This window comes from Diabrotica undecimpunctata, chromosome 8, assembly GCF_040954645.1.
Source record: "Diabrotica undecimpunctata isolate CICGRU chromosome 8, icDiaUnde3, whole genome shotgun sequence".
In the NCBI taxonomy this organism is placed as follows: Eukaryota; Metazoa; Arthropoda; class Insecta; order Coleoptera; family Chrysomelidae; genus Diabrotica; species Diabrotica undecimpunctata.
In genome coordinates this window covers 3,856,021-3,882,264 of record NC_092810.1, presented here as the reverse complement: position 1 = coordinate 3,882,264, position 26,244 = coordinate 3,856,021, and the positions used below count along the sequence as shown (strand labels likewise).

Genomic DNA, 26,244 nt, shown 5'->3' with positions numbered 1-26,244 from the left:
GGTATTTCATCTGGACCTGGGGCTTTACCATTTTTCATTCTTTTTAGTGCGTACATTACTTCTTCTTCCGTTATCTCTGGACCTTCGTCTCCTTGTATGTTACTTAGCTCAGATTGTTGTCTATCATCTGCAAAGAGTTCTTCAATATAGTTTTTCCATGTCTTCGTGACAGCTACTCTGGCCCTAATTCCAGACTGTCTTAAGATGTGCCTAACAGTTTCTGAAGGCACACGTACATTTCAAGTCTCGACTAAGTCATGTTGAAGGTGACGTGCAGTCACATGTCTTCGACGCAAAGCCTGAAGGACTAAAACTTTATTGTCCACATGCGTAGTTGCTCTTGGCCGATCTGTTACAGCTCGCCACTCATTAATACCAATCTCTCAGTACCTTACTACCTACCACTCGTGATATCGTCGACTGATTTACACCCACTAAATTTGCCACATATCTCTGACTCCTTCCGTCTTCAATGAGGGAAATTATTCTACCCACTTGATCTCTCTAACATTTTTTTTAAACAGTAAGCTGCATTTACAAATTTCTCTTTAATATTTATTCCAGCCTCTATATTAACCAAACGCTGTCAGAAATATTTGTAACTTTATAAGTGATGCGATACTTTTTTGGCATATATAATACGTTTTTTCTATTTCCTATATTTAGGGTGGCTCGCCCTGCCCCCTTACTGGCGAATACATCCCAGAATCAGAGGGGAACTACTTTTTACTTTTATTATATTCATTCAAGCCATTGTTTTTTATTTTTTATATTAGATTATAGCTTCTTATGTAATAAAGAGTCTTTAAAAAAATAATTTTTTCGACGTGCAAGCACAGATATTTCTTAATTAGTATAAAACTTAGACACACTGTATATATTACAGTAATACACCGAGAAAACGATAAGCCATTGAAGCTTTTTATTCAAATAAAAAATCTAATCTAGAATTAGATCATTTTTAAATTATCGTGACGATATGCAAATTTGCATGTGCCGGCGATATATATTTGTGATAATACCTATAATATAAAAACAAAAAAGCAAGTGGCTATCATTCGTGTATTGCAACTGACAGGTGAGTTATTGTTATAGTTACAAATAAAATTAAGATTTAAAATATATTGTATTATCGAATATAATTTTCGTATAAGACCTAGTTATTATGGAAAATACGAATTTTTTTTATATTTTTAAGTTCGTTTGTTGTAAAATTATATTTTGACAAGTTCTTACGATTTGAAAGCCAATTCGTTAATAAAGAGGTTTATTTTAGAATATATACGGTAGCTTTCAAAGACTATAAAATAATAAATATAAGCTGGTTGGATGACAGATTGCAGACATTGATTCTAATATTTTTTTCTTTTTTTTTCTTCTTTCTTTATTAGTTTTTTTTTTCTTACTATAAACCTGTGTTACTGCGTAAAATATGACTATGTTTCTATTTATATTTTTGGCATTTTACTTTGATGTTCCAAGATGTATGTAGAATTTCTCATTCAATGATAGCAAAGAAACTTTGTAAACAAATATTAGTTTAATCCCATGTTGTGAGTTGTATATATTCCTGATGTACCTCAAAAAAATAGTCAAGTGGAGTTAGTCCTGGAGCTTTTGGGGACCATTCCAAAGTACCACCGTATTCAATCTAACAGTCGATGTAGTTATTATTTGGCAAAAGCAAAACATTTATTGTATAAAGCGGGCGGTATTGCTTCGTCATGTTGAAACCAAATGGTCCATCTAATTCTCAAGGGAATATCATCTACGAAGCCAGGAAAATCGTATGTTAAGAACCTTTGATAGTCAAACCATTTCCAGTAACTGTTCGGTCGAAGAAATAACGAAGGTGCAATAACATATAATATTACAATGCCCCTCATGCCTTACAAACAGCCATAGAGAAGTCAATATAATTATGTTACCTCAAAAAGATATGTAGCAGTCAATGATATGAAATGTAAAGAAGCTTAAGATAATGGACATCAATAATTAGTTGTATAAACAATAAATTGAAACTAGATACAGTTTACAATTTGATTCAAACATAGCACTGCAAAAGACCATGTGGTTTTTGTACATGTAATTTAAAAAAGTATATAAAAAACATATAAAAAATAAGTATTTGCCGAGAAATAACAAGATCATAAGATCACACTTCCAACAGTTCAATATTAATTTAATTTTTACTTTAGGTAACATTATTGAACAGATTAATTCAACTTCCAACAGTCCAAGGTTCATAATAATTTGGAACAGAGAAATCAATGAGAATTCTATGAATCCAGTTAATTAAAAAAAATTTACTAAACTATTTCTTGAAAAATTATTTTATATATAATATAATATATAACTTGATAAAGGAATCAATAAAATATTAGTTGAATATCAACCTTGATTAAGTGAAGTAAAGTAAGAAAATGTTATTTTATTTTATTTGAATTTATTTAAATGTGAAAAATTATGTAAAAACAAACCTTAGGAGACAATTTTACAGTAAAAAATCGTAAAGCCTAATTCTGCAATATTAATGCATGATAGATTTGGCTCAAGTTACTAATGTCAGTTCCCTTATTCAGAGTGTTAGGGTGTTTAAGTATTAAACACATTTCCAAAAACTGCCTTTTTACGAGATTGCGTTCGTTGCCAAGAATCTTAACTTCATTAAAGTCCACTTTGTGATTAGTGTTAATAGCATGTTGAGCAAGAGCACAAGTATGCTTAGATAAGTTAATATCACTACGGTGTGTCGTAAGACATATGTTTTCTCAATATCAAATAATACCATACGAGCATTTGATTCTTTATTTCTGTATTTTTTCACCAACTGCCTTAAAATAAAAATTGTTTCTGTTGTTGACTTAGTTTGCATAAAGCCAAACTGAGAACCTGATATTTCGGTTTTTTTTTTGGAACAACTTGCATCAACCATAGAAGGTTATTAGCGGTGGTACAATATACACTATAATATATTATACCGATTAATATAAAATATAAACTATAAAGTTTTTTCAAAGTTGATTATAATTTAGAGTTTTTCTTGAAGTATATTTGATTATACTGCCTTGGATATCGCAAAAAGTCCAGCAGAATATATTGAGTAGTCCTTAGGCAGTGAAAACTTAAGCACAGAATCCTCTGTGACAATGGCGGATCCTAATGTTTCCAATTCAGGTGTTTTTAATGCATCGGTATAAACTAGTTGACAGGATAAATATTTATTTTTAATATTGTAGAAGTATTGAAGAAAAAGATATGAGGGGGTGTTGTCCTTACTATAAGTTGACAGATCTGTGTTACAATACGGAATTTGTATGGTCCAAGGGGGAGCATAATCAATATTGGTATGCATAATACCCGGAAATGTGAAGTTGGTAATTCTTTTGCTAAGTGATGGTCGAATTTTGATTGTAATTAAACTAAACTGTAGTTTTTCCATTGTTGTACATCTCCCTTATTTTTGTAAACAGGTCTACTAATACACTGCTTTTCCATTCGTCTGGCAAATAAATAACAAATAAATTAAAACAAAATTATTTTAAAATAGTGACATCAACTCTTTCTCGAAAACAAAGGATAGAAATGGAAGTTTTTAATAAATTAAAAAACCTGATAATTTTTAATTATACATACTGTAAAAGCCAATATATAAACAATAATAATTATGTGCAACCACCCGCATAAAATTAAAACATAGCACTCAAAAATAGATAAGAAGTTACAGGAAATATTTTACATGTTTATAAATAATATTTCAATAAATTTTAAAATTTTATAACCTAATTTTTTTATTTGTAATATGTTTTTTCTTCGAAAAACAGTGGATTTAAAACAGTGAATAGTTTCTAAGAACATTTGAATAAAACAACAATTTAGGATTATTTAGAAAGTAAGAAAAGTGTCCATTAAAATGGGAACAAGAATCATAGGAGACTTCACCACAACAAAAGGGCTCCTGCAGGGTTGTTCCACATCTCCAACCCTATTCAAAATATACTTAGAGAAAGCCTTGACTACATGGAAAAGAAAATGCGAAGGCATGGGAGTACCGGTACGGAACGAATACCTATATACGTTAAGTTTTGCAGACGATCAAGTAGTGATTGCACAAGACCAAGACGACCTCAGCTACATCATGAAGAAACTACAAGAAGAATATACCAAGGCTGGCCTAGATATTAACCTCGCGAAAACAGAGTACCTATCTACAAGTGAAGAAGACATAGAAGATCTACAGATTGATGACAACGTAACAATCAAAGGAAAGGATAAATTCAAATACCTGGGGTTTATAATCACGAAAAAGGCAACAACAGAGGAAGAAATTACACAAAGATTAGGACAAACAAGAACAGCAATCCGACAACTTAACTCAGTATGGTGGGATAGACACCTAAATATGAAGACAAAAACGCAGATTTATAAAACATTAGTGCGAAGTATTATAACATATGGGGCCGAAAATTGGACCATAAACAAGAAAAACAGCAGTAAGATAATAGCAACAGAGATGGAATGCCTGCGAAGATGCTGCAGAGTAACAAGAATGGATGGGAGAAGTAATGACGAAATAAAGCAAAGAACATCAATAGAAACGGACATACTAACATATATAGAACAAAAAAGACTAAAGTGGTATGGACATGTAAGAAGAGCTAGCGACAGCAGATGGATAAAAAGAATAACCGAATGGAGCCCCATAGGAAGGAGGAAAAGAGGACGACCCCGAAAATCCTGGAGGAACGAAGTAGACGACGCCATGAGTAAGAGAGGACTAAACGATGGAGAATGGAACAACAGAGAGAGATGGAAACGGTTGAGCGAGGGAAGGCAGTGAATACTGTAGAATCCCTAAATATATATATAGAAAGTAAGAAAGTATTGTTTAAAATTTTACAAATATTTATTCATAGTTTTGTAACAGATAAGAATTCAAAATTAATGTTAGATATATAATTGGTTGTATATTATTTTCTTCGTAGGTAATGCTATGAATAGATGTTATCTTTTACAAAGAGGTATTTGCATGAAGCAAAACAAAATAAATCTTAGTCGATATCATATCCTGTTGATTGTGGGAAAACCAATTACAGTAAACACGCTTGATTTCTTGAAATTTAAAATTAGGAAAATTTGAAGTTTGGTAGTGGGATGAATTTGTATGAATGAATGTTGATTGGCAAGTACTAGAGGAGGAGAATAGGACAGTCGACTTGAAAATTGAAAGTGAATCATTGACTTGAGATTTGAATCATTATGTTTTTAAGATAGAAAGCGGGAAGTCTACTTTAAGAACAGTGTGAGAAAAAGAAGCATAAGTCTTTGTGTGTGAATTGGTGAGCGAAATAGTTGAAGACGAATCAAGATCCAGGTCGGGAATCTCAAACTCAATATTATTATTGTGAAACGAATCGGAGGTGTTTTTTTTTTAATTTGGAGAGAACCTGAATGAGTTAACAAAAATTAAAACAAAGCAGATCATATTTTTTTTTCGCCGCTGCCGCCCCTTTTTCCCCTACGGAACTATCTACCCCTGGAGATTTTGCTTACTTAGATTATGACTTACTTATTTCCAAATTTTGGTACACTATTTCGATCACGAGCAACAAGCAAAACCGCAACTTTTACTCCTTATAACTACTCTAGTCATAGACATGTCTAATACAATATATTCCAGTATAATTTGTCCATATTTCTGATCACGAGCACAATCTGACTGCTGCTCTTGACCTACTAGTCCAAAATGACATCAAAATGTATTTATATATAAAATTTAGAGAAGAGTGGCTTTAAGATATCAAAAAAAGAATTTTAATATTTTTATTCTTAATAATGCAAAAAGGATAGTAATACATGGTTGCGAAAAAGTTTGGCTGCAAAGCTTTATCTTTGTCTAAAAATAACTCCTACTGCATCGCTGGAAGTCCTGCTGAATCTACCACCACTTTATACTTTTATACATTTCCCGGTTAGTCTATATACGGATGTAAAAGTTTTCCAGGCGGAAATACCGGCAATCCATCACTGCGTGGAAGAAATAAAAAAGCAGGAAAGAACGTTCTGTTCAGTAGCTATCTTCAGAAATAATCAGGTAGCCCTTAAGACACTCTATTATGTAAAGGTCAATTCTAAGGTAGTATGAGTTTGTGTGTATGCCCTAAATAAACTAGGAGACCGTAGCAAGGTTGCGATAGCCTGGGTACCTAGGCACAAGGGTCATCAGGGCAATGAAAAAGCAGATGAAATGGCCAAACAAGGCTCACCAATGCCATTTATTGGACCGGAACCCTTCTGCGGCATTGCAAAGACAGTAACAGGAACGGTTACAAGGAAGTGGGTAGCTCACAAATCTCTGGAATAATGGAGTTTCGCCATGTTTCCAGTATTTCGTCAGTATTGGTCTTCAGATTACCTTTATTATTTATTACAGATCACGTTTGAGATTTAAATTCTTTGGTAAGGAGTTTGATTTTGAGTTTGAAATAAGACCCTCGATTCATTTCGACAACCATGTTCCTCTATCTCTCTGCATATTTGAGAGATGTCTTTTGCAGCCTCGATTACCTTATCTTTAATTTAGATCCAAGTGCTCTCAGGGTCACTATTTCTTCTTCTTCCTATGCCGTTCCCATTAACGGAGGTTGGCGACCACATTTTTAAAAGCTTCTCTGTCTTTTGAAACGTGGAATAATTCGTCTACAGTCATGTTTGTCCAGTCTCGAATATTTCGCAGCCATGACTTCCTCTTTCTACCTATTCCCTTTTTGCCATCGACTCTACCCTGCATGATGACCTGCAGAAGACTATATTTATTATTTCTTAGTATGTGTCCAAGGTATGCAGTCTTGCGTACTTTTATCGTTCTCAACAATTTTTTGTCTCGACCCATCCTTCTCAACACTTCCTCATTGGTGACCCTGGCAGTCCATGGAATTCTCAACATTCTCCGGTATATCCAAAGTTCAAAGGCTTCAATCTTTTTACCTATTTGCGCTTTTAGTGTCCATGTTTCTACCCCTTACAATAGTTGCGACCAGACGTAAGATTCAACAAACCTCAGTCTCAGCGCAGTATTCAGATTTTTGTCACAGAACAATTGTTTGAATTTTAAGAACGCTGCCCTTGCCATTTCTATTCTTACCCGGATCTCTTGGTCTGGATCTAATTCTGTGTTGATGTAAGCTCCCAGATATTTATATTTTGTCACTCTCTCTATTTGCTGTCCACCAAGAGTTAGTTGTTCATTATTTATTGGACTCCTTGATACTATCATAAATTTGGTCTTATCTGTGTTGATGTCAAGAAAGTTGATGGTCACTATTTACTTGGTCTAAAGAAAGAGCTTCTTCTATGTTTTGTTGGAGGTCATTGATTCATTTAAGTCTTTCACATTTCCAAAAATTTATATTTTATGGTCAACAAAATCTATTTATTCTCTTTCTTTTATAAAGTATATATTGCTGTTAAAAAATATATATTGCTGTTATCGATATTAACCAATAACAATTATTCATGTCTTTCTGATTTAAATAAATAATTGGGACTATATTTTCGCTATCCTCTTTGATGAAACTTTGTCTAATCTCCACCAATTGTTGGGGGAAAGCTTATTAAATTCCTTTTCCCAGCATGTACAGTACCAAATATTTTAGGACCATGAACTTTTAGATTCGATATATGTAAGCAGACTTCACGGCGATGATTCCTTATGTGTTTGGTTTGATCAGGTTGTACTTAGATAGAAATAAAGCGTAATCAAGCAATACTACACATTTAATAACTAAAGAATATTTACAAAACCATTATTACTTGTTATACTGGCGTTTTTGGAGAGCGCGAATGTAGCGGAAACTAATGCACATTTTCCTGCATTTTGAAGACGAAGAGATGGCTTAGGTACCGACGAGTACCGCACACACAGCCGCACGTTCAGCTAGTCACTTGAGAACACACAATCACATCTGCATTTCTTTCTGCCTGAACCAAATCTTATCAAAAAGAGTCGACAAGCTAGCGTCGTCAGTTTAGCCCAAGGCCCTTATAAGGTATTTACGGCATAAATATTTTGAGGCAAGAAGTTCAGTCTGTCACATAAGATTCGAGCCAATATTTGTGAAAACGAAAAATAAATTAATTTTAATATAAGTGTTATTTTTACAACAATCTCGGTAATACATAGTCAAGGGATTCTTCTTTAAAGTGCCATCTTCGTTCCGAAGGTTGGCGATCATCAGGGCTATACGTATTTTCGAAACTGCTGACCGAAACAATTCGTTGCTGCTACAGCTATACCATTCCCGTAGATTCTTTAGCCAGGAGTTTCGTCTTCTTCCTATGGACCTTTTTCCTGCTATTTTCCCTTGCATAATTATTTGAAGCAGGTCATATCTTTCGCCTTTTGTAATGTGTCCCAAGTATTGCAGTTTTCGTTTTTTGATTGTAAATATGACTTCCTTTTCTTTATTCATTCTTCTCAAGACCTCGACATTTGTGACTCTCTCGGTCCATGATATTCTCAGGATTCTGCGATACATCCACAGTTCAAATGCCTCTAATTTTTTGGTATCAATCTTTTTCAACGTCCATGACTCCATTCCGTAGAACAGCACAGAAAGTACGTAACATCTCATCAGGCGAAGTTTCATTTCAAGGCTCAAATCTCTTCCGCAGAACACTCTCTTCATTTTAGTGAATATGGATCTGGCTTTTTCTATTCTTATTTTGATTTCTGCTGAGCTATCGTTGTCTTCATTTATAAAAGTGCCTAAATATTTGTATTTGCTAACTCGATCGATAATTTCATTGTGTAAATATAAATTTTGGACATTTTGTATTGATTTCGATATTACCATAAATTTAGTTTTCTTTATGTTCAAAGATAGTCCATATTCTTCGCTGCAGTCTGCTATCTTATTCACCAATGTCTGTAGCTCTTCAAGTGTTTCTGCGATCAGAACGGTGTCGTCGGCAAATCTCAGATTGTTTAATCTAACACCATTTATTTTAATACCTACGGATTGCTCAGAGAGTGTTCTATTCATTACGTCTTCGGAATAGAGATTAAACAGGGTTGGTGACAGTATACACCCTTGTCTCACACCTCGCTTTATTTCGATTTCTTCAGTGGTATTATTCTCTACTCTCACTACTGCTTTCTGATTGTAGTACATATTTGCTATTAGTCGGATGTCTCGTTTATCTAAATTCTTTTCTGTCAGGAGTCTGATTAGGTGATCATGCCGCACTTTATCAAAGGCCTTGTTGTAATCTATGAAACACATGAATACATCTTGATTTATGTCAAGACATCTTTGAGACATAACGTTCAGTGCAAACAACGCCTCTCTTGTTCCAAGTCCATTTCGGAATCCAAACTGGGTATTATTGATGTCCATTTCCAGTTTTCTGTGTACTCTAGAGTGTATAATATTCAGAAATATTTTCAGTACATGGCTCATCAGACTGATTGTACGGTAATCACTGCATTGTTTGGCATTTATCTTTTTTGGTATAGTAACAAAGGTGGATAAAAGCCATTCTTGTGGTATTTTTCCTGATGTATAAATGCTATTGAAAAGTTTAACTAAAATGTGAATCGAGTCTTTTTCTATTAGTTTAAGGATTTCCGTTGGTATTTCATCTGGACCTGGGGCTTTACCATTTTTCATTCTTTTTAGTGCTTTTAGTCAAGGGATACATAATTTAATTAATTGACATTTTAAATTGGTTTCAGTTGAGCTACAATGGCGGATTGTGGTTGCGTTAATCCCGGATACTATGGGCCCTATTTGGGTAACAATTGTGGAGGAGGCAGCTTCATAGTTTTTATGAGTTTAGTTGATGCCATAATCAGGAATACGTGCGATGTATCAGACGTTTGTGGAAGAGTTCATGCCAGACACGAGCCTGAAGCATCTTATGATTTTATTGTAATAGGTGGTAAGTATTTATGGAAGATATGAGTGAGTCGAAAGGACTTAAAAAAAAAAACTCAATATAATTTCGTTTTCCACTAAAAAGTATAGGAAAATCTAAAAATAATTTCTATTTGAATATTTTTATGTACTTTAAGGCGGAAGTGGTGGATCAGCTGTAACTGGACGTCTGGCAGAACATCAGCAGTCTTCAGTCTTACTTATAGAAGCTGGAATTGACGAGCCTGAAACCTATCAAGTACCTGGACTGATTTTACAATATTACACTAACCCAATTGTTGACTGGGACTATCGTACCTCCGATGAACCTGTGGCATGTCAAGGTATTAATAAAATGTTTTTATAATAAAAAAAAAATAGATTTTAGTATTGAATATATTTATTTTCGTATATAATATCAAAATCATAAAAGAGAAAATTTTCCTGTCGTAACTTTGGATGAAAGAGCTCTTTGAAGAAGCATTTCATAATTCTTTTCACGCAGATGCACCGAAGACTGCAAGCTGTTATCAATGCTGATATATATATTACAAAATATTAATTTTATTTTTTACATACCTAAATTTAGTACATTTTTGGTCTTCCAGGCCCTCGTGTTCTTTCGAGAGTTTTTTGTTGCCTCTATTTTTATTAAAAGAAAAACTGTGGTTCTGCTTATATTAAAAAATTTTGCTGCCTCTGATGCCGAGTAATCCTTTAATTTGGCTACAATTCTTGCTTTAATATATTGTTGAATTAACTCGTTGGTTTTATTCCTTAATAATAATAAAAATAAAAACAACAACCCTATTTTATGTAAAAACTATCATTTATATATTCCGTAGCCGTTTAGACGTAACAAGCATAGTATCCTTTTGGAAATGCCGTCATCTTTGTTTTTTGTGTTAACGTATTCGTTACCCCTTCCAATTTCCGACAATACCTCACACGTCACGATCCGACGAGCCGTTTTACTCCCATCACAAAATGAGCAGAATGGACCTTAGCGATTTCTTATGGGATTTAACATGGGAAAATAGCCAGAAGTCGTGCTGCCCCTCTTCTATTATATCACATCAGCAAAATTTCCTGGTCAAGCTAATTTTTAAATAAATTAGAGATTTTAAATCTCATATTAATAGATGACCTGATAACATTTTCTATTTTCTTTGTGTAGGAACTAATGGTAGCTGCACTTGGTTAAGGGCAAAAATACTAGGAGGATGCTCTGTTATTAACGGAATGATGTTCACGAGAGGAACTCCACCAGATTTTGATAAGAGGTGGCGTGGGGAAGGCATTAAAGGTTGGGGCTGGAACGACGTACTGCCTTTCTTTAAGAAATTCGAACATAATTTACAGGTAATATCATTATAATATTAAAAAAATTTAATACTAAAAGATCATTATCGTTATTTCACAACATTTCAAGAACCATGGTTGTAGCGTTATATTTAGCTTACAAATCTCACTAATTTCTCTTTTTAGGTAACTGTTATAATTGGTTCCTTAAATATATATTTAGTGATCTATATGTATGTTTAAGAATGCATATATTTCAATTTATTGAACACATTCTTAAAGTGTATGAAAATAATATATTGTATCATCCATTTCGCTTTGTAGTTAAAATATGGAGGTGATCACCTTGTACGACAACTGAAACTTCTTATTAATAAAATAATCACCACGAACAAAATATCAGATGAATGGAGGAGAGCGATCATGGTGATGTTCTTCAAAAAAGGAGATAAGAAAGACCCCAATAATTATCGAGCAATAAATCTATTAAATACAACACTCAAATTGACAACAAGAATAATAGCGACAAAAATAAACGAACGAATATCTCTGCAAGAGAATTTGCAAGGATTTCGGACAGGAAGATGATGCACAGATGCAGTTTTTGTAATAAGACAAATAAAAGAAAAGTCACTGGAATACAACAAACCAGCATATATGTGTCTGATAGATTTAAAGAAAGTGTTTGATAGGGTGAGAATTCGGGACGCGATACATTTATTATATGAAAATGGATTTCACTGGATTTAATAAAAACCATTGAGAATATATATAAAGATAACATAGCTATGGTATTAATATTTAATCTGTTAATGGATGAAATCATAAAGAAAGTTAAAAAAAGAAGAGGATATAGAATGGGAGAAAAGGAAATAAGGATAATATGCTACGCCGACGACGTCATAATAACAGCCGAAAATGAAGATGACCTACAAAGATTAATAAAAGAATTCGAAGATACGGCGCTCATTTACAACATAGGGATCTCAACAGAGAAAACTAAAGCGATAGTGATATCAGCGGAACCGAGACGATGTAAACTAGTCGTAAATAACAAAATAATAGAACAAGTGATAGAAACTGAATACTTGGGAATAAAACTGTCAAGCTACGGAAAAGTGAAAGAAGAAGTACAAAAACAAGTAAACATGGCAAACAGAGCAGCAGGATGTCTCAAAAACACAATTTGGAGAAACAAATACCTCACAACGGAAACGAAAACCAGGATATATAAATCAACAATAAATACTTTTTGTACACAAAACTTTATTTTTTGCTAAGGTTATTATGATCTTACTTATATATACATTTTTAGCCTGCAGAATACGATTCTCACTACCACGGTTACAGTGGACCAGTTACTGTGTCTGACCAATATTATTTACACGACTTAGCAAAAGCCTTTGTTGAGGGAGCTGCAGAAGCTGGTTTCCCAATTTCTAAAGATTTAAACGGTGCAAACTATACTGGATTTGCTAATCCTCAGTCATACATTAAGTAAGTATACTTTATTCACTGAAAACAGTGAACTAATACTATCCAACCAACTACTAAGTTTCATAAATTGTAGCATAAGTTTTTCCTTTATAACTATCGAATATTTAAAACGTATAAAAATTTATTTGGTACGCCCCTGGCTGGTACGTAATAATAATCTAAAGTTTTGCCTACTCAGGTATTTATGCGAGACATCTAAAAATAATAATAACTGCGTAAAGTCTATTTGCGTTTTAACTAAATAAATTCCCACAAAAAATTTGAAGGCTCAGCACTCTTAAGGTCCTTTATTGAATCAAAAGCGTAATTAAAAAGAGTTCCGATTGGCTGGTAGTTAGAAACTAGATGGGGACAGACAGAGAGGGCGACAATGAAAGGTTAGTTGGAGTTAAGGGTCGGAGAAGCGGGGAGAACGAATTGGGGTCTAAACAAGAAAGGATCTTTTTCGGTGATAGTTTCAAAAATCGGCAAATTTTGGTTAAAATAAAGGTGATAAGGCTCAAATGCTGTCGAATGTGGCAATCTTTATGAAGCGAGATAATCACCGGTTTTTGATGTATTCTGTGTCATGAAATTTGATAAACAGCGTGTCTGAGGGATAAGTGAGGCCCACTATAGGATAACCTGAAAGCCAATTCGATGTTTGACCTCCCCAAGATTTGTCCCAAGTTTGTGTGGGATAGTGCTTTTTTATGTATCCAATTCCAAGAGAAGGAAAGCCTTTCTTTCTCACCAACAAGAGGATTTTTTTAAATGACGTCCTATTTTAAATAGTTTACGAATCTTCTTGTGTAGTATTGCCCAGGACATCTTTGTATTTATTTGATTTCTATTTTGTAGTAAGTAACTCCCAGTCCTCCAAATAAAGGAATTCTTATTCACGACTCAGTCTCCAACCAAAACATGAGTAGCGGTTCGCAAGAATTTTAATTTATTTGCTTACCCTACGCCCAAGTCCAGTAAGTGTTCAGTTCTCTCTTTCAACCCCTTGATAAGCATAGTATAATAATTTTTACAAAAATGAGTAATTAATTTTGTGCTTTGTTGGTAAAATTTCGACATAGATGGGAAGTCCCTAAAATTAAAAGTATAAGGTAAAAGTAAAAAATATTTACATGCAGTTTATAACAAAAACAAAAACTGAATTAATTAACAATAAAATAAAAAGTCTAATTTTAAAATATTACAGTTGTTTGAAAATAAATATTTATAAAAGAAAAGTTTTGAATCAGCATTTGGTTGGTTAAATATGATAGTACTAGTATCCAAAAAAATATTAGAAAATACTGATTATCGGTCAATTAATATTTTTGTTACTAATAATATTTTTTGTCCTTCATAAATGTCTGCTATTTATAGACCACCTTTTATTGTAGTGTAATTTAATGTTCTTACATAAAATCAACTAATGTGTATTCATTTGCAAATTTATTACCAGCATTTATGGCATAATAAAATAAAATTATATAATATTTACCATTCAAACATAATTTTTAGAGTAAAAATGTTATAATATTTTCTACTGGTATAAAAGTTTGTTGCCTGGCAATTTTTGCAAATTAAATTTTGATAGTTCAATCACGAGACGTCAGTCTAGTGATTTTCTCACTCAGGGTTTATTGGGGTAGCTGGGTCGTAGATAAATTAATGAAACAAGGGGATTGGATTGAGGCAAATACAAAACTTGAAACAAAGGTAATGGATAAATAGAGGTAATGGATTTTGACAAGAGCTATGAGTCATGCTGATGCAGTACACAAGTTTACCTGTTATTTACATGAATCTCTTGGATCAACTGGACAAACAAAACAACAGAAAGAACCTCTAGCTATTTAAAATAAGGGCGCTGCTTCGAGTTGTTAAATTATAACGATTACAACAACTAGTTGTAACTATTGAAATAATTATTAGAAATGAAAAATATATCTTTTCAAATTAAACTCATTTTCTTCAAATGTCACAATATGTTTGCACTGCAACAGTGACAGTGCTAACGTGATATTTGCGGTACAAGACGCATGCTAAAAATAAACCAAAAACCCGACCATAACCGGCAGTTACCGAAACGCCGTGTATCAGAAGTTGCCATATCAATACGGCAGTGGGTTCATCACAATGCATGTTCGAACGTACCAATACGGGATTGGGGCTGATGGCACTGTAACAATGCCGGATAGATGCGGCAATCGGGCTGGCAGAGGTGCAAAAAAACTTTGATGCCGTATACAAACGGCATGGTATTAAAAAGGTTTTCACTCGAGAACGTATATATACGTCACTGGGAACAGTTGCACTTTCTCCAAGCTCTATGTATACGTCGCTGGTGAAGAAAGGGTTAGTAAGCGAAATCGCGTTGGAGATGGCATAATATTAGGTTACGATGAAATGAAACCTCAACACGAACAGTTTAGAACTGTTTTAACAAAGTTGCGTGCTCGAGAACAAAAGAAAAACTCTAACTTAACCACTAAATTTACAAAGAGACTTTCAATAGTTGCTTAAAAACCTTCTCTAGAAAACCAAACGTGGTAACCACTATTTTTATTTATTATCAGAATCTTTGGGTATACGTACTAGAATAGATGAATTTTAACCCTCCATCTCCAAATGGAACTATGATGTAATGATATAATCATTCTGGTAGAAACTTGGCTAAATCAAGATTACTCAGATAATGAATTGTCAAATTCTGGCTACCACATTTTCTGTACGAATTGAAACTTACGAATTAGCACTAAGAAGCATGGAGGAGAGTTTTAATTTTGTATCGAAACCATTTTAAAGCTTACCAGATCAAATCTGACATTAATAATGTAAAGCATCTGTTTTTTCATGAATTTGCATAATTTATCTTGGATGGAGAATACATTACTAGGAACTTTACAGAAGACCTTAGTCATTGTTTCGCTCTTAAAACTATTAAAATCTGTATATTTATTAACGACTATAATTAACCACTGGCTTCTTGCCCACACTCAAAATAAGAGGGCTCATTGACTGCCCAAAAAACTATCCAGCAAAGCTATTATGAGAATGCGTTTCTTACCTAAACCTGAGACAATAAAATAACACACCAAATCAATGTAGAGTACTTGGATCTCATTTTTCATAGTAATGAAGATGATCAAAAACTGTCAGTTTGCGATTTGTTGATGGCATTTGATAATTTGCTATAACTAGACTTCGGCAAATATGCAAATAAAAATGTAGAAAATATGCTCATAAATATGCACGTGTTTACCCGAAAATATGCAAATATTTTACAAAATATGCATACAAATAAATAAAAAAATCGTAAAATAGTAACAATTTTATTTAAAAAAAAAAGTGTACATAACTAAATATTTCCTACTATTCATTAAGATTTACATTTATTTTAATTAACTACATCATTTTTAAGTATGAATAAACTTATTTAGAATTAATTATGGTAACAATAAATGACCAAGTGGTGTTCAAAATTTTCTAACAAAAACTTGTGGCTTCTGTCTGAGTACATATATTTATATATGGAAAAACTTCGTTCAGCATCAACTGATGTAACGGGAGCATTTTTCAAACTAACCAAAACATTTGGTTCTAAATTAATTGTTTCCGAAATATTTCCAGCTAGAACACTGATTACTTCAGAAAGAATATGGTAACCTTTATTTTTTTCCATAGTAGCTTCAAATTTTTTTAAAATATCTTTTCCAATATTACCTCTAACGTTCCGACAACATGACGCAAATTCTTTTATTAATGCTGTACTTTCGAACAATGACAGTTTTGGTGATTCTAACTGAGTAATTGTTTTTTGAACAAAACTAAAATTTGATTTTATAAATGAAAGTTCTTGTTGAAGCAAGTTACTCTGAAAAGTTTGTTTAGAATCCAAAAGAGATTGGGAACTTTCATCTGTTAACGTATCAATTATGTTCTTTATTTTAACAAAATGATCTGCATAAAAATTAGCTGCTTCTAACCATGTTCCCCATCGCGTTAAAATAGGTTGTGGTGGAAGAGGAATGTTAGGTAGCATTTCTTTATAAAGTTGAATTCTTATAGGAGATTTAAGAAATACTTTTTTGACACTGGATATCATGGTATTTACAAGAGGAAACTTTTTTCGTATTTCCTCTGCAACTCTGTTTAATCCATGCGCTACACAAGTAACATGTATTAAATCTGGGAAAAATATTTTTAAATTTTGTCCTGCTTTCACCATATAAGGAGCAGCATCCGATAAAATAAGCAGTAATTTATTAGAAGGAATAGTTGTCGGAAGAAAAAAAGTTGCTAATGTTTCTTGTATAAAACGCGAAATTGTTAAAGCATTTGTTTTCTCGAGTTGCTGGCATGAAATAAGATGAGATTTTGGTAAGGTATCTTCTTTAAGAACACCAATCAATAAATGAGCAATATACTTTCCTGAGGAATCAGTGGTTTCGTCTACAGATATGTAAAAATAATTATCTGCAATTTCTTCCTTAATATTAATTAACACCGACGAGTATAGCCCGTTCACATTATTTCTTCTTAGAGACCGATCACTTGGAACATTAAGTTTGCAATATCTTTTTAGAAACGAACTAAAATTTACATTTGCTAATTTTGAAAGCGGTATGTTTGCAGACACTAATGCGCGACACAAGTCTTCATTAAAAGTTTCTTGCTCATCTAATTTTTTTGAAGTAGATTGGAAACATTTAGCCATTGAAGTTTGATGTTTTCCTCCTATTTTTCCTTTTTTTTGGAAGCAGTTCTCACATGTTGGTCTATCTGAAATTTCTTCTCACATGCTATCTATAAATAAAAATAAAAACCTTTATTTTAACCCAACCTTTAAAATATAAAAATATACAAGGTGTTTTTGGTTAGTCAAATAACTGGTTTGGAAAAAAAACACTCGCTAAGTGTTTTAAATGCAGTATTAATCCATAAATTAGTTTTTGTTACTAACCATTAGTACATCATATAACTTATTTTAAAATTCAACAAAAGTTTTTTTTTGTTAATTCAATTACAATAAAAATAATTGTGTTTTAGAATAGCTGACTTCATAAAAAAAAGTAAAGGTGAAAAATTTTTCTAAATACACACCATTGTATTGTACCATGGACAATTTTTTCTCACTAAAGGAAGCTATTTTTCATTTAAAAACAACCTACGAGTACTAAATTTCAAGTAAATACGTTTATTGGTTTTAAAGTTATTGTTATTAACTAAAAGAATTTATTTTTTTTTTAATTTTAACACCCTGTATCTCGAAAAGTAAATAAGTTTGACCCCTCATTAACTATATCGTTTTGTTCAATTTTTCGAGAAGTATCTACAGTCAAACGTTGTAAGTGTCATTTGGAAACACCCTGTATGTATGAAATATTAGATATTTAATAGAAAATATTAGATACAATTTTGCCACAGACTGAACAGTAGATTTTTCCCATATCCATAGACAGCTCTTTATAAGGTTTAATCCAAGTTGAAGCACTGGTTGTTTTAGGCATTATAAAATCACAATCTTCCTTTTTGTTACGCACAACGAGTGTTTACGCTTTGAATATCAAAACAAAAATGATTTACAAATCTGAGCATCAAATTAGAAATGTTTAGGTACCTAATTCAATAAACTGGGAGATTTTGGAAAATCCCTAAATTAGGAACAAAACTATTAGCCGTTTACCTGCTGTTAAGATACAATAAATTGTAGATAGATTTGGGGATTAGATCATAAAATGCAAATGAGCGAACCCTTAGCGATTATCCAATAACTGAATGCCTCAGTGACCGAGACTTTCTAAGAATGTTGAGGGCTACTTAAATTGATCTTCTTTGAAATCGTAAATGTTTTGTACCTGTAGAGATTACGTACTTAGATCATTTCTTGATTAAAATGACTACAAAATTTTATACAAGAATTGAAATAAATTGGTATGTTTAAAAATTTTCAAATACAGTATAAAAATCTGAACTTTTATGGACTTTATGCAAACTTTTATACAAATATGCCAAAATATAAAATATTTGCATAAAATATGCACAATATGCAAAATATGCAATATGCATATTTGCCGAAGTCTAGTAATGAAGATTATCAAAAACTGTCAGTTTGCGATTTGTTGATGGCATTTGATAATTTGCTATAACTTTTATCATGTAGCAATTACTTGTGATTTTTGCTGTAATGGTAATGTTAAACAATGAAATGTCATTCAAACTAAAAGAAAAAAAAATTGAAATACACAAAATTATTCCCGTGAGAATTTGGACGTAATTCTAAAAATATTCAATTTAGAAGAGTTTTATTTAGATTTAATAAAATTGACAACTTGTCTAATCACGATTAGTAATTTATTCAAAGTTGAAGCATAGCTCTCGATGTCTTATCTTCAAGTACTACACAAAATGTGCTAGGGGTATCTAATATCTGTTTTACTTATGCAATGTAAGCTTCCGTCATTAAATTATGTGATTTTTGTTTACAAAATACCTAAATATTTTTAGAAGTAAACACTTTAAAGTATTGATAAAATCCATTGAGTACGTACTTACTTATATCATTGTCTAAAATTTAATATTTTATCTACATCCGAAAATTATTACCCTTGAATCGATTTTAATTAAATGATAAAATCATTAGAGATAACTTTTATTAATAATTTAGCTTTTAGTGATTTTTTTCAAGCGATTTCATAAACATTTATCTTAAAATATTAAAAAGAACGGGTGTGGCAGTCCAGTGGGACTGCCGGTAGAAGTTATACTTCTATACACGCGTTCGCCGTTAAAAATTTATATAGGAGTCAATCTGCACAATCATTACATATGTAATGCTATAGGTAAGAGAGAGCAGAAAGAGAAAAAGAATTAGTTATATAGGTATATGGTGCATCGTTTGCTGTATATAAACATTTGACCTGTAATAGGAGTATAGTAAATGAAGGATTGTATCAATATTTTAATGAAAATACATATTTTTTTTATATATGTATAAAAGGAGTTGAATGGAAAAAAAATTTACACATACTCTGCAGTAAAATTCATTGTTTATTTTGTTATTAATATAAAAATTACAATACAATAAATACACCGCAACATAATTCAATATAATAATACAATACAAATTAAAATATAATATTCATAAGTATTTAAAACTGCCAATATACGTAACTTACTTTACGAAGATAAAAATAAAAAGCCAACAACTCGGATTATGTTTTAAATTTTCATTTTATTTTAAAATTTATGTTTTTTGCCTATATTACATATATTTAATAAGATTAACGTGAGGTTTTTAAATATTTCAAAAATAAAAAAGGAAATTCATAATTGGGATTCGAACTCACAACCACCAGCGTATGAACCAAACACGTAAAGGATTTGCCAATTAGACATGACACTAACGGATTTCAAAATTGACAGTTCTCGGTAAAACAGTGATTATTTTGAAATACAAAAGTCTAAAATAATTATAAACGTTTAATTTTAAATAATACAAAACATATCACATAAATTATAATATTAATACATATTATATTATATATAATATTATATATATACAATATTATATATATATATATATATATATATATATATATATATATATATATATATATATATATATATATATATAATATATATATTAAATATATATACAAAAGGAAAATTTTTATTCTCAAGAGAGGAAGAGAGAGAAAATATATCTTCTGTCTCTCTCTTACTCATTATCTTACATATGTAATGGTTTCACAGATTCACTCTCATGCAAATTTCCAACGGCGACCGTGCGTATAGAAGTATAACTTCAATAAAAGTTCTTAACATCCTTGGGTTTCAGTTTATTGTCTACTGATATTGTTTATCATTTTTATCATGGTATTTTTATCGTTGGCTGTTGTGATTGAATTTGTTATTATGTTTATTTCTTCTTTATGCTTCTCTAACTTTTCCTCTGTTTGATATTACATAATTTTGAATAATGTTGTTATTGTCTCTCGTACTTATAATTGAGTCGTATGCGAATGCACATTCTGCTGCCTCTATTACTTTTATTTTCCTTTATTCAACTTTAATTTATTTTGAATTACTTGATGTTTCCAAGCTTTCACATGTAAAATTGTTAAAACTAAGATACCTCTATCTCAGCTCTACCGTTTTCAGAAATTTAACCCTCATAATACCAGATTTTTTTGACTCCAATTGTAATACCAATGGGGTCAATAGTGACCCCAAAGCTGCCCTTTAAATATTGTAATAATATTTGTACATAAAACTTGTACTGTATATGAAACATACAGCAAATTTATTAAATACATTTAAAAGTTTTAAAATGCTTAACATTTTTAGTAAACTACAATAAAGAATTAATAATTTTACAAATTATTTGTTGTACATTCAAAGCAAGTAATTACGTAATAATCCTTACAAACAAATCGACTGTACTTCTGACATTTCTAAGAGTATTTTCTGACCAAATTTCTGGGGCATTTTTACTATCTACCACGCTTTAATTATCCAGGTCTGTATTTGTTTCGACATATCAGTTTGGACAATTAGACAAAAACCAGTTTTCAGGAAGTAGAGATGGCCATAACTTCACTCAAAATTAAAAAGTAACCAGGACCAAGGAATAACCAACATGTTTCTAAAACACGAAGAAAAAACAATAACCGTTGAGATGACAAAACTTACACAAAAACTAATATTGCACTGTAAGATACCAGACGCATGGAGAAACAGCATAATGGTACCAATGTTCAAGAAAGGAGATAAAGAATACTCTAACAATTATAGAGGTATACATTTACTAAACAAGACACTTAAGCTTAACACAAAAGTCTTAACCAACAAAATCAATAAACTAACAACTTTATCAGATGAACAACAAGGATTCAGATCCGAAAGATCCTGCGTAGGCGCCTTATTTGTACTAAAACAAATCACAGAAAAGGCCATCGAGTACAATAAATCAGCATATCTATATTTTATAGACCTAGACAAATGAGCGCTGTTATTAAATCCCTTTGTCACGCTAAAATCCCATAAAGCTAACAAAACGGTGATTAACTTATTTTACAAACACTGCCACATGGCATTTTGAGCTTAAGTCACCCTCTTCTCCACAACTTATGGAATTATGCGCAAATTTGCCAGTTTTTGAAACTCTCTGTCAGACCTTGCTTTGTTTTCCTCGCTTTCACCCCCACGCCAATCTCTCGTTATCAGACTTGTCTCTTCCCTTACCAGTTTTTACTTTGCAGGCAATCGTTTCAGGCAAAGTCTAACTCGACAATTACGCAATTAAAATTTTCCCAGATGAGTTCTCAAATATACTTGGGTAAACAAACTTCAGGTCGCTGCAACGTACCAGCCAGGGGTGTATCAAATAAATTCCTTTTATATATTCAAATACTCTATTTATAAAGGAAAAAGATCATACTGCATTATATATATATTTAAAGACACCAACAATCTCTTGCATCTCTACAATAGTATAATAAACGTTAGGTTTTCACGGTATTAGAGTTTTTGTACTATGATTTTCATCAAAAATATATCATATTTATAAAATATATCAATTTCCTAATGCTTTTATTTCATTTTTAGAGACGGTTCCAGAGTTAGTATGGCTAAAGCTTTCCTTAGACCACAAAGAAATAATCCAAAGTTGCACGTGATGTTAAACTCCACTGCGACCCGTATATTATTCGACGACAACAAAAAAGCCTACGCAGTTGAATTTGTTTACAACAATAAAACCTTCACTGTGAAAGCTCACAAGGAAATTGTTTTAGCTGCCGGAACAATGAACTCACCTAAAATCTTATTACAATCTGGAGTCGGACCAAAAGACGCTTTGGATGCTGTTGGAATTAAACAGATCCATAATTTACCCGGTGTAGGACACAATTTAACTAACCATGTAGCTTTCAGTATGAATTACTGGGTTAACAGTACAGTTGATACCAAAATTATTACATGGCAAACTTTACAGGATTATCTTACAAAAAGAACTGGACCTCTCGCTAGCTCAGGTAAGTTTTTTTTTAATGTAGATAAACGAAAAAAAACAAGACCGATAAGGAAGACTTTATATTAAAAAAATTATTAATTTTGGTTTTAATATTGTTTAGTGCTGATAAGAAAAAAGTTAAATTTTACATTATTTATGAAAATTTTCCTCCTTTGAACACTTTCCTGAAAATTCCTCTGAACACTTTTTTTTTATTAAATTTGTAAATTTACAATCTGCTATTACAAGCTATTAGTAAATGTGAGTGTTGCAAATACATGAGAGGAGAAATTACGTACTCATAACACTCCCAATACTAACAATAACAAATTAAATTAATGTAGGATTATAATTTGAAACTAAAATTGAAACGAAAGTTAAAATTATAATTGAAATTGGTGAATAAAATCTGTTGGCCACTGTCTCTTCAATCTTCGTCTGACTTCTGGTTGGGGGTGTAGTTGTCTTGCTTCCTCATTGGGATGGGCTGGCAGATGTTCTAAATAAGTTCTTGTTAGTCTGCTGATTTCGTCTTCAGCGAACGATATACCAGAGTCATTATGCAGTGTTTTGTTACTAACGTACCACGGCACGTTGAAAATCATTCTGAGTATTTTGGATTGAATTCTCTTACTGATTTTGTTATTAGAATGCTTTGCACAGCCCAATAGTTGCACTCCATATGTTCATATAAGCTTTATTATGTATTTATACAAGAGAAGTTTATTATCTGTAGATAAGTGTGATTTTCGCCCTGTTAGCCAATTCATTTGACGTGTTTTTGGATTTGTTGGTGGACAATTTGTTGTTGGTGACGTGGTTGTTTGATGGACATGTTGATTTGGATTTTTTTTGCCAAGATGTGTGCTTTCCAAGTGAGCTTTTGATCAAATGTCATTCCCAGGTATTTGACTTCTATTTTTACTGGTAATAATATGATTTTCCATCTATTCATCCAGTCTTGTAGTAGGTTCAGATATATTTGAAGGTTTCCTGATGCTACTTGGGGGGGGGGGGTCATCATTGATGGATATTCAAGTCACCCAAAACCACATAAATAAAAGTACTATTAAAAAATTATATGACGAAGAATTATATTAGGGATTACAGAAAACATCACATTTTTAGTCAGCAAAACAATCATTGCAGATTTCTGTCATGTGGTTTTTGCGTGCAAACGCTCCGCACTTCACACAAGACTTTCTAGAAGATTTGTTTAAATTTCGAGGACAAACATGGCAATGCCCGACATAATTCTTTGGTCGCACAGGGGGTTGAGGGGGATTAACAAGTGTTTGAAAAGAGGTGGTCTACGGTTGTAGACCACGTGCCTAACGGAGGGTTAAAGTTCTGTATTCAAGGTTTTGGCTGATTTTTTACAATAGTAATTAAAATTATTTTGTAAACCAATGATACAAATTCAGATTAAAACAAGTCATAAGTAATTTTTAAATATATAATTTAAAAATTGCAACACACAAATTATTTTATTATTGTAAATTAATTATATTAGTTAAGTAAGTTATTGACTTTGTTATAGTTTGTCTACTTACTTATTTTACATTTAATTTAAATTGAATATGACTTTTCTTATTGTTTCTAGGACTTGCTGTTACCAGTCGACTTCCATCTAAATATACAACCGCTGATGATCCAGACATTCAAATGTTCTTCTCTTTGAGTCAAACTACTTGCTCCCCCGACGGTGAAATTGATGAACCAGCTGATCCAGCTAATCCTCAAAAACCACAACATGTTTCTATTAGTGCTGTTAATTTACACACAAAGAGTCGTGGTAGAATTACGCTTAAGTCTAACGATCCCCTTGCACCTCCACATATGGTAGGAAACTACTTAACGGTGAAAGAAGATGAAGATAGACTGATTGATGCTATCAGACTTGTTCAACAGCTTACAAGCAGTCCAACTTTAAAAGATAAATGGCAGTTTGTTTATGATAATGTCACTCATGGAACCTGTGCTGACCAATACACGTAAGTACATTAATTTCTCTTTGCGCTATAAATGTAAACCCAACTTTTCTAAATGCTTAGTTATCATTTATTTTATAATAACACCAAATCTTTTTAAAAGCACTTCACATCTTGTGCGACATAATCTTTGCGCTGTAAGCATAGAGAAAAATTGCCAATATGCCAATTTGCTGTACAAAGTTCGTGGCTCCGTGAACGGCATTTGGTGCATTGGATCAGGTCTTGAATTCTTTTTTCCTTGCAAATGGAACAGAACCACTCATCAACACACGTCAGAACAAGCAAAAACAGCATTGCATCTTGGCTTAAAACGAGCTTCCTTGCAAAGAATCCTAAAGAAGCTGGGTGCATTTTCGTATTTGATTCTGGTACATCAACAGTTACATCCCAGGGATTATCACAGTAGAGTAAAATGTTGTGCCAGAATTCTTGCATTATAGTATGAAAATTCTGAATTTTTGAAAAATGTATGGTTTTCAGACGAAGCACATTTTCATTTGTCAGGCCATGTAAATATTTTAATAAAAAATCGATTTCTAGGCTTTGTCAGACCAGATAAAGTTTAAAAAGTTCCTTAACATAGCGCAAAAGTGAGTGTCTGGTGTGCAGTTTCGGGAAACTGAAGCATCGGTTCATAGTTTATCGAAGAAAATGGTAGGCAAGTCACTTCGTCAATTTCTTTAGGGACATTTTTCAAACAAATTCATTTCACGATTTACTGACTTCCCCTTTCCTGTACGTTCTCCAGACTTAACATCTCCAGGCGCATATATTTGGGGCATGGCATAAACTGCCGTTTTTAAACAGGTAGCAAAAACCATCAATGAGTTAAAGGATGTCATTAAAGCCTTCTTCGCGGACTTGAGACAACCTTTATTCCATAACATTACGAGAAATCTGGAATATCGGTATGAAGTCTGTATTGAGAGAGGAGGAGCTCATTTAGAATATAATATAAAGTGTCAATATGTATTTTTTTAAAACAATAGAACAATTACACGTTCAGTACTGTTTATTTTGGGCTTTATTGTATATTTTTCCCCGTCATTGGTAATTTGATTGACAGTTTTATCTTACTTTTCAATATTAAATTCGCCAAAAAGAAGAAAATGGACATTACTGTCCTTTAATTATTAATATAGATACTAAAATATCTCAGTTAAAAGTAGAAATGTTTCATGTATGTTTTAAAAATTAATAGTGCTTACTTTGTATGTTACAGCTTTGACTCTGATGATTACTGGCGTTGTGCAGTTCGCTACGACACTGGTCCAGAAAATCACCAAGCCAGTACACTCCGTATGGGTTCCACTGACGATGTATGGTCTGTTGTAGATCAAGAACTTAGGGTTATTGGTCTTCACAATTTGAGAGTATCGGACGCTTCGGCTATGCCTGTGGTTACAAGCTCTAATACTAATGCTCCAACTGTCATGATTGCCGAGAGATGCGCCAATTTTATCCATCGAAGATGGGGACATATTTTATAAAAGCTACTATGTACATTAAATTATTTATAAAATAAACTGCATTTTTTGAA

At 32.4% G+C, this 26,244-nt stretch overlaps 1 protein-coding gene across 1 annotated transcript; it reads left to right on the top strand.

The window, feature by feature from the left end:
• The first annotated feature begins 945 nt into the window (after positions 1–945).
• Positions 946–26,244, top strand: LOC140449192 (glucose dehydrogenase [FAD, quinone]-like). Its single transcript, XM_072542354.1, has 8 exons — positions 946–1,078; positions 9,737–9,942; positions 10,076–10,261; positions 11,095–11,279; positions 12,535–12,716; positions 22,305–22,732; positions 24,314–24,704; positions 25,927–26,244. Exons 2-8 carry the CDS (start codon positions 9,747–9,749, stop codon positions 26,192–26,194), a joined length of 1,836 nt encoding a protein of 611 aa, XP_072398455.1. The 5' UTR covers positions 946–1,078; positions 9,737–9,746; the 3' UTR covers positions 26,195–26,244.

What these genes read in the sequence shown, in the direction of transcription:
- LOC140449192 (XM_072542354.1), top strand. Translation starts at nt 9,747, where the DNA reads ATGGCGGATTGTGGTTGCGTTAATCCCGGATACTATGGGCCCTATTTG. An exon ending in AATTCGAACATAATTTACAG is followed by an intron (nt 11,280 to 12,534) that starts GTAATATCATTA and finishes ATACATTTTTAG; the next exon opens with CCTGCAGAATACGATTCTCA. An exon ending in TGGACCTCTCGCTAGCTCAG is followed by an intron (nt 22,733 to 24,313) that starts GTAAGTTTTTTT and finishes TATTGTTTCTAG; the next exon opens with GACTTGCTGTTACCAGTCGA.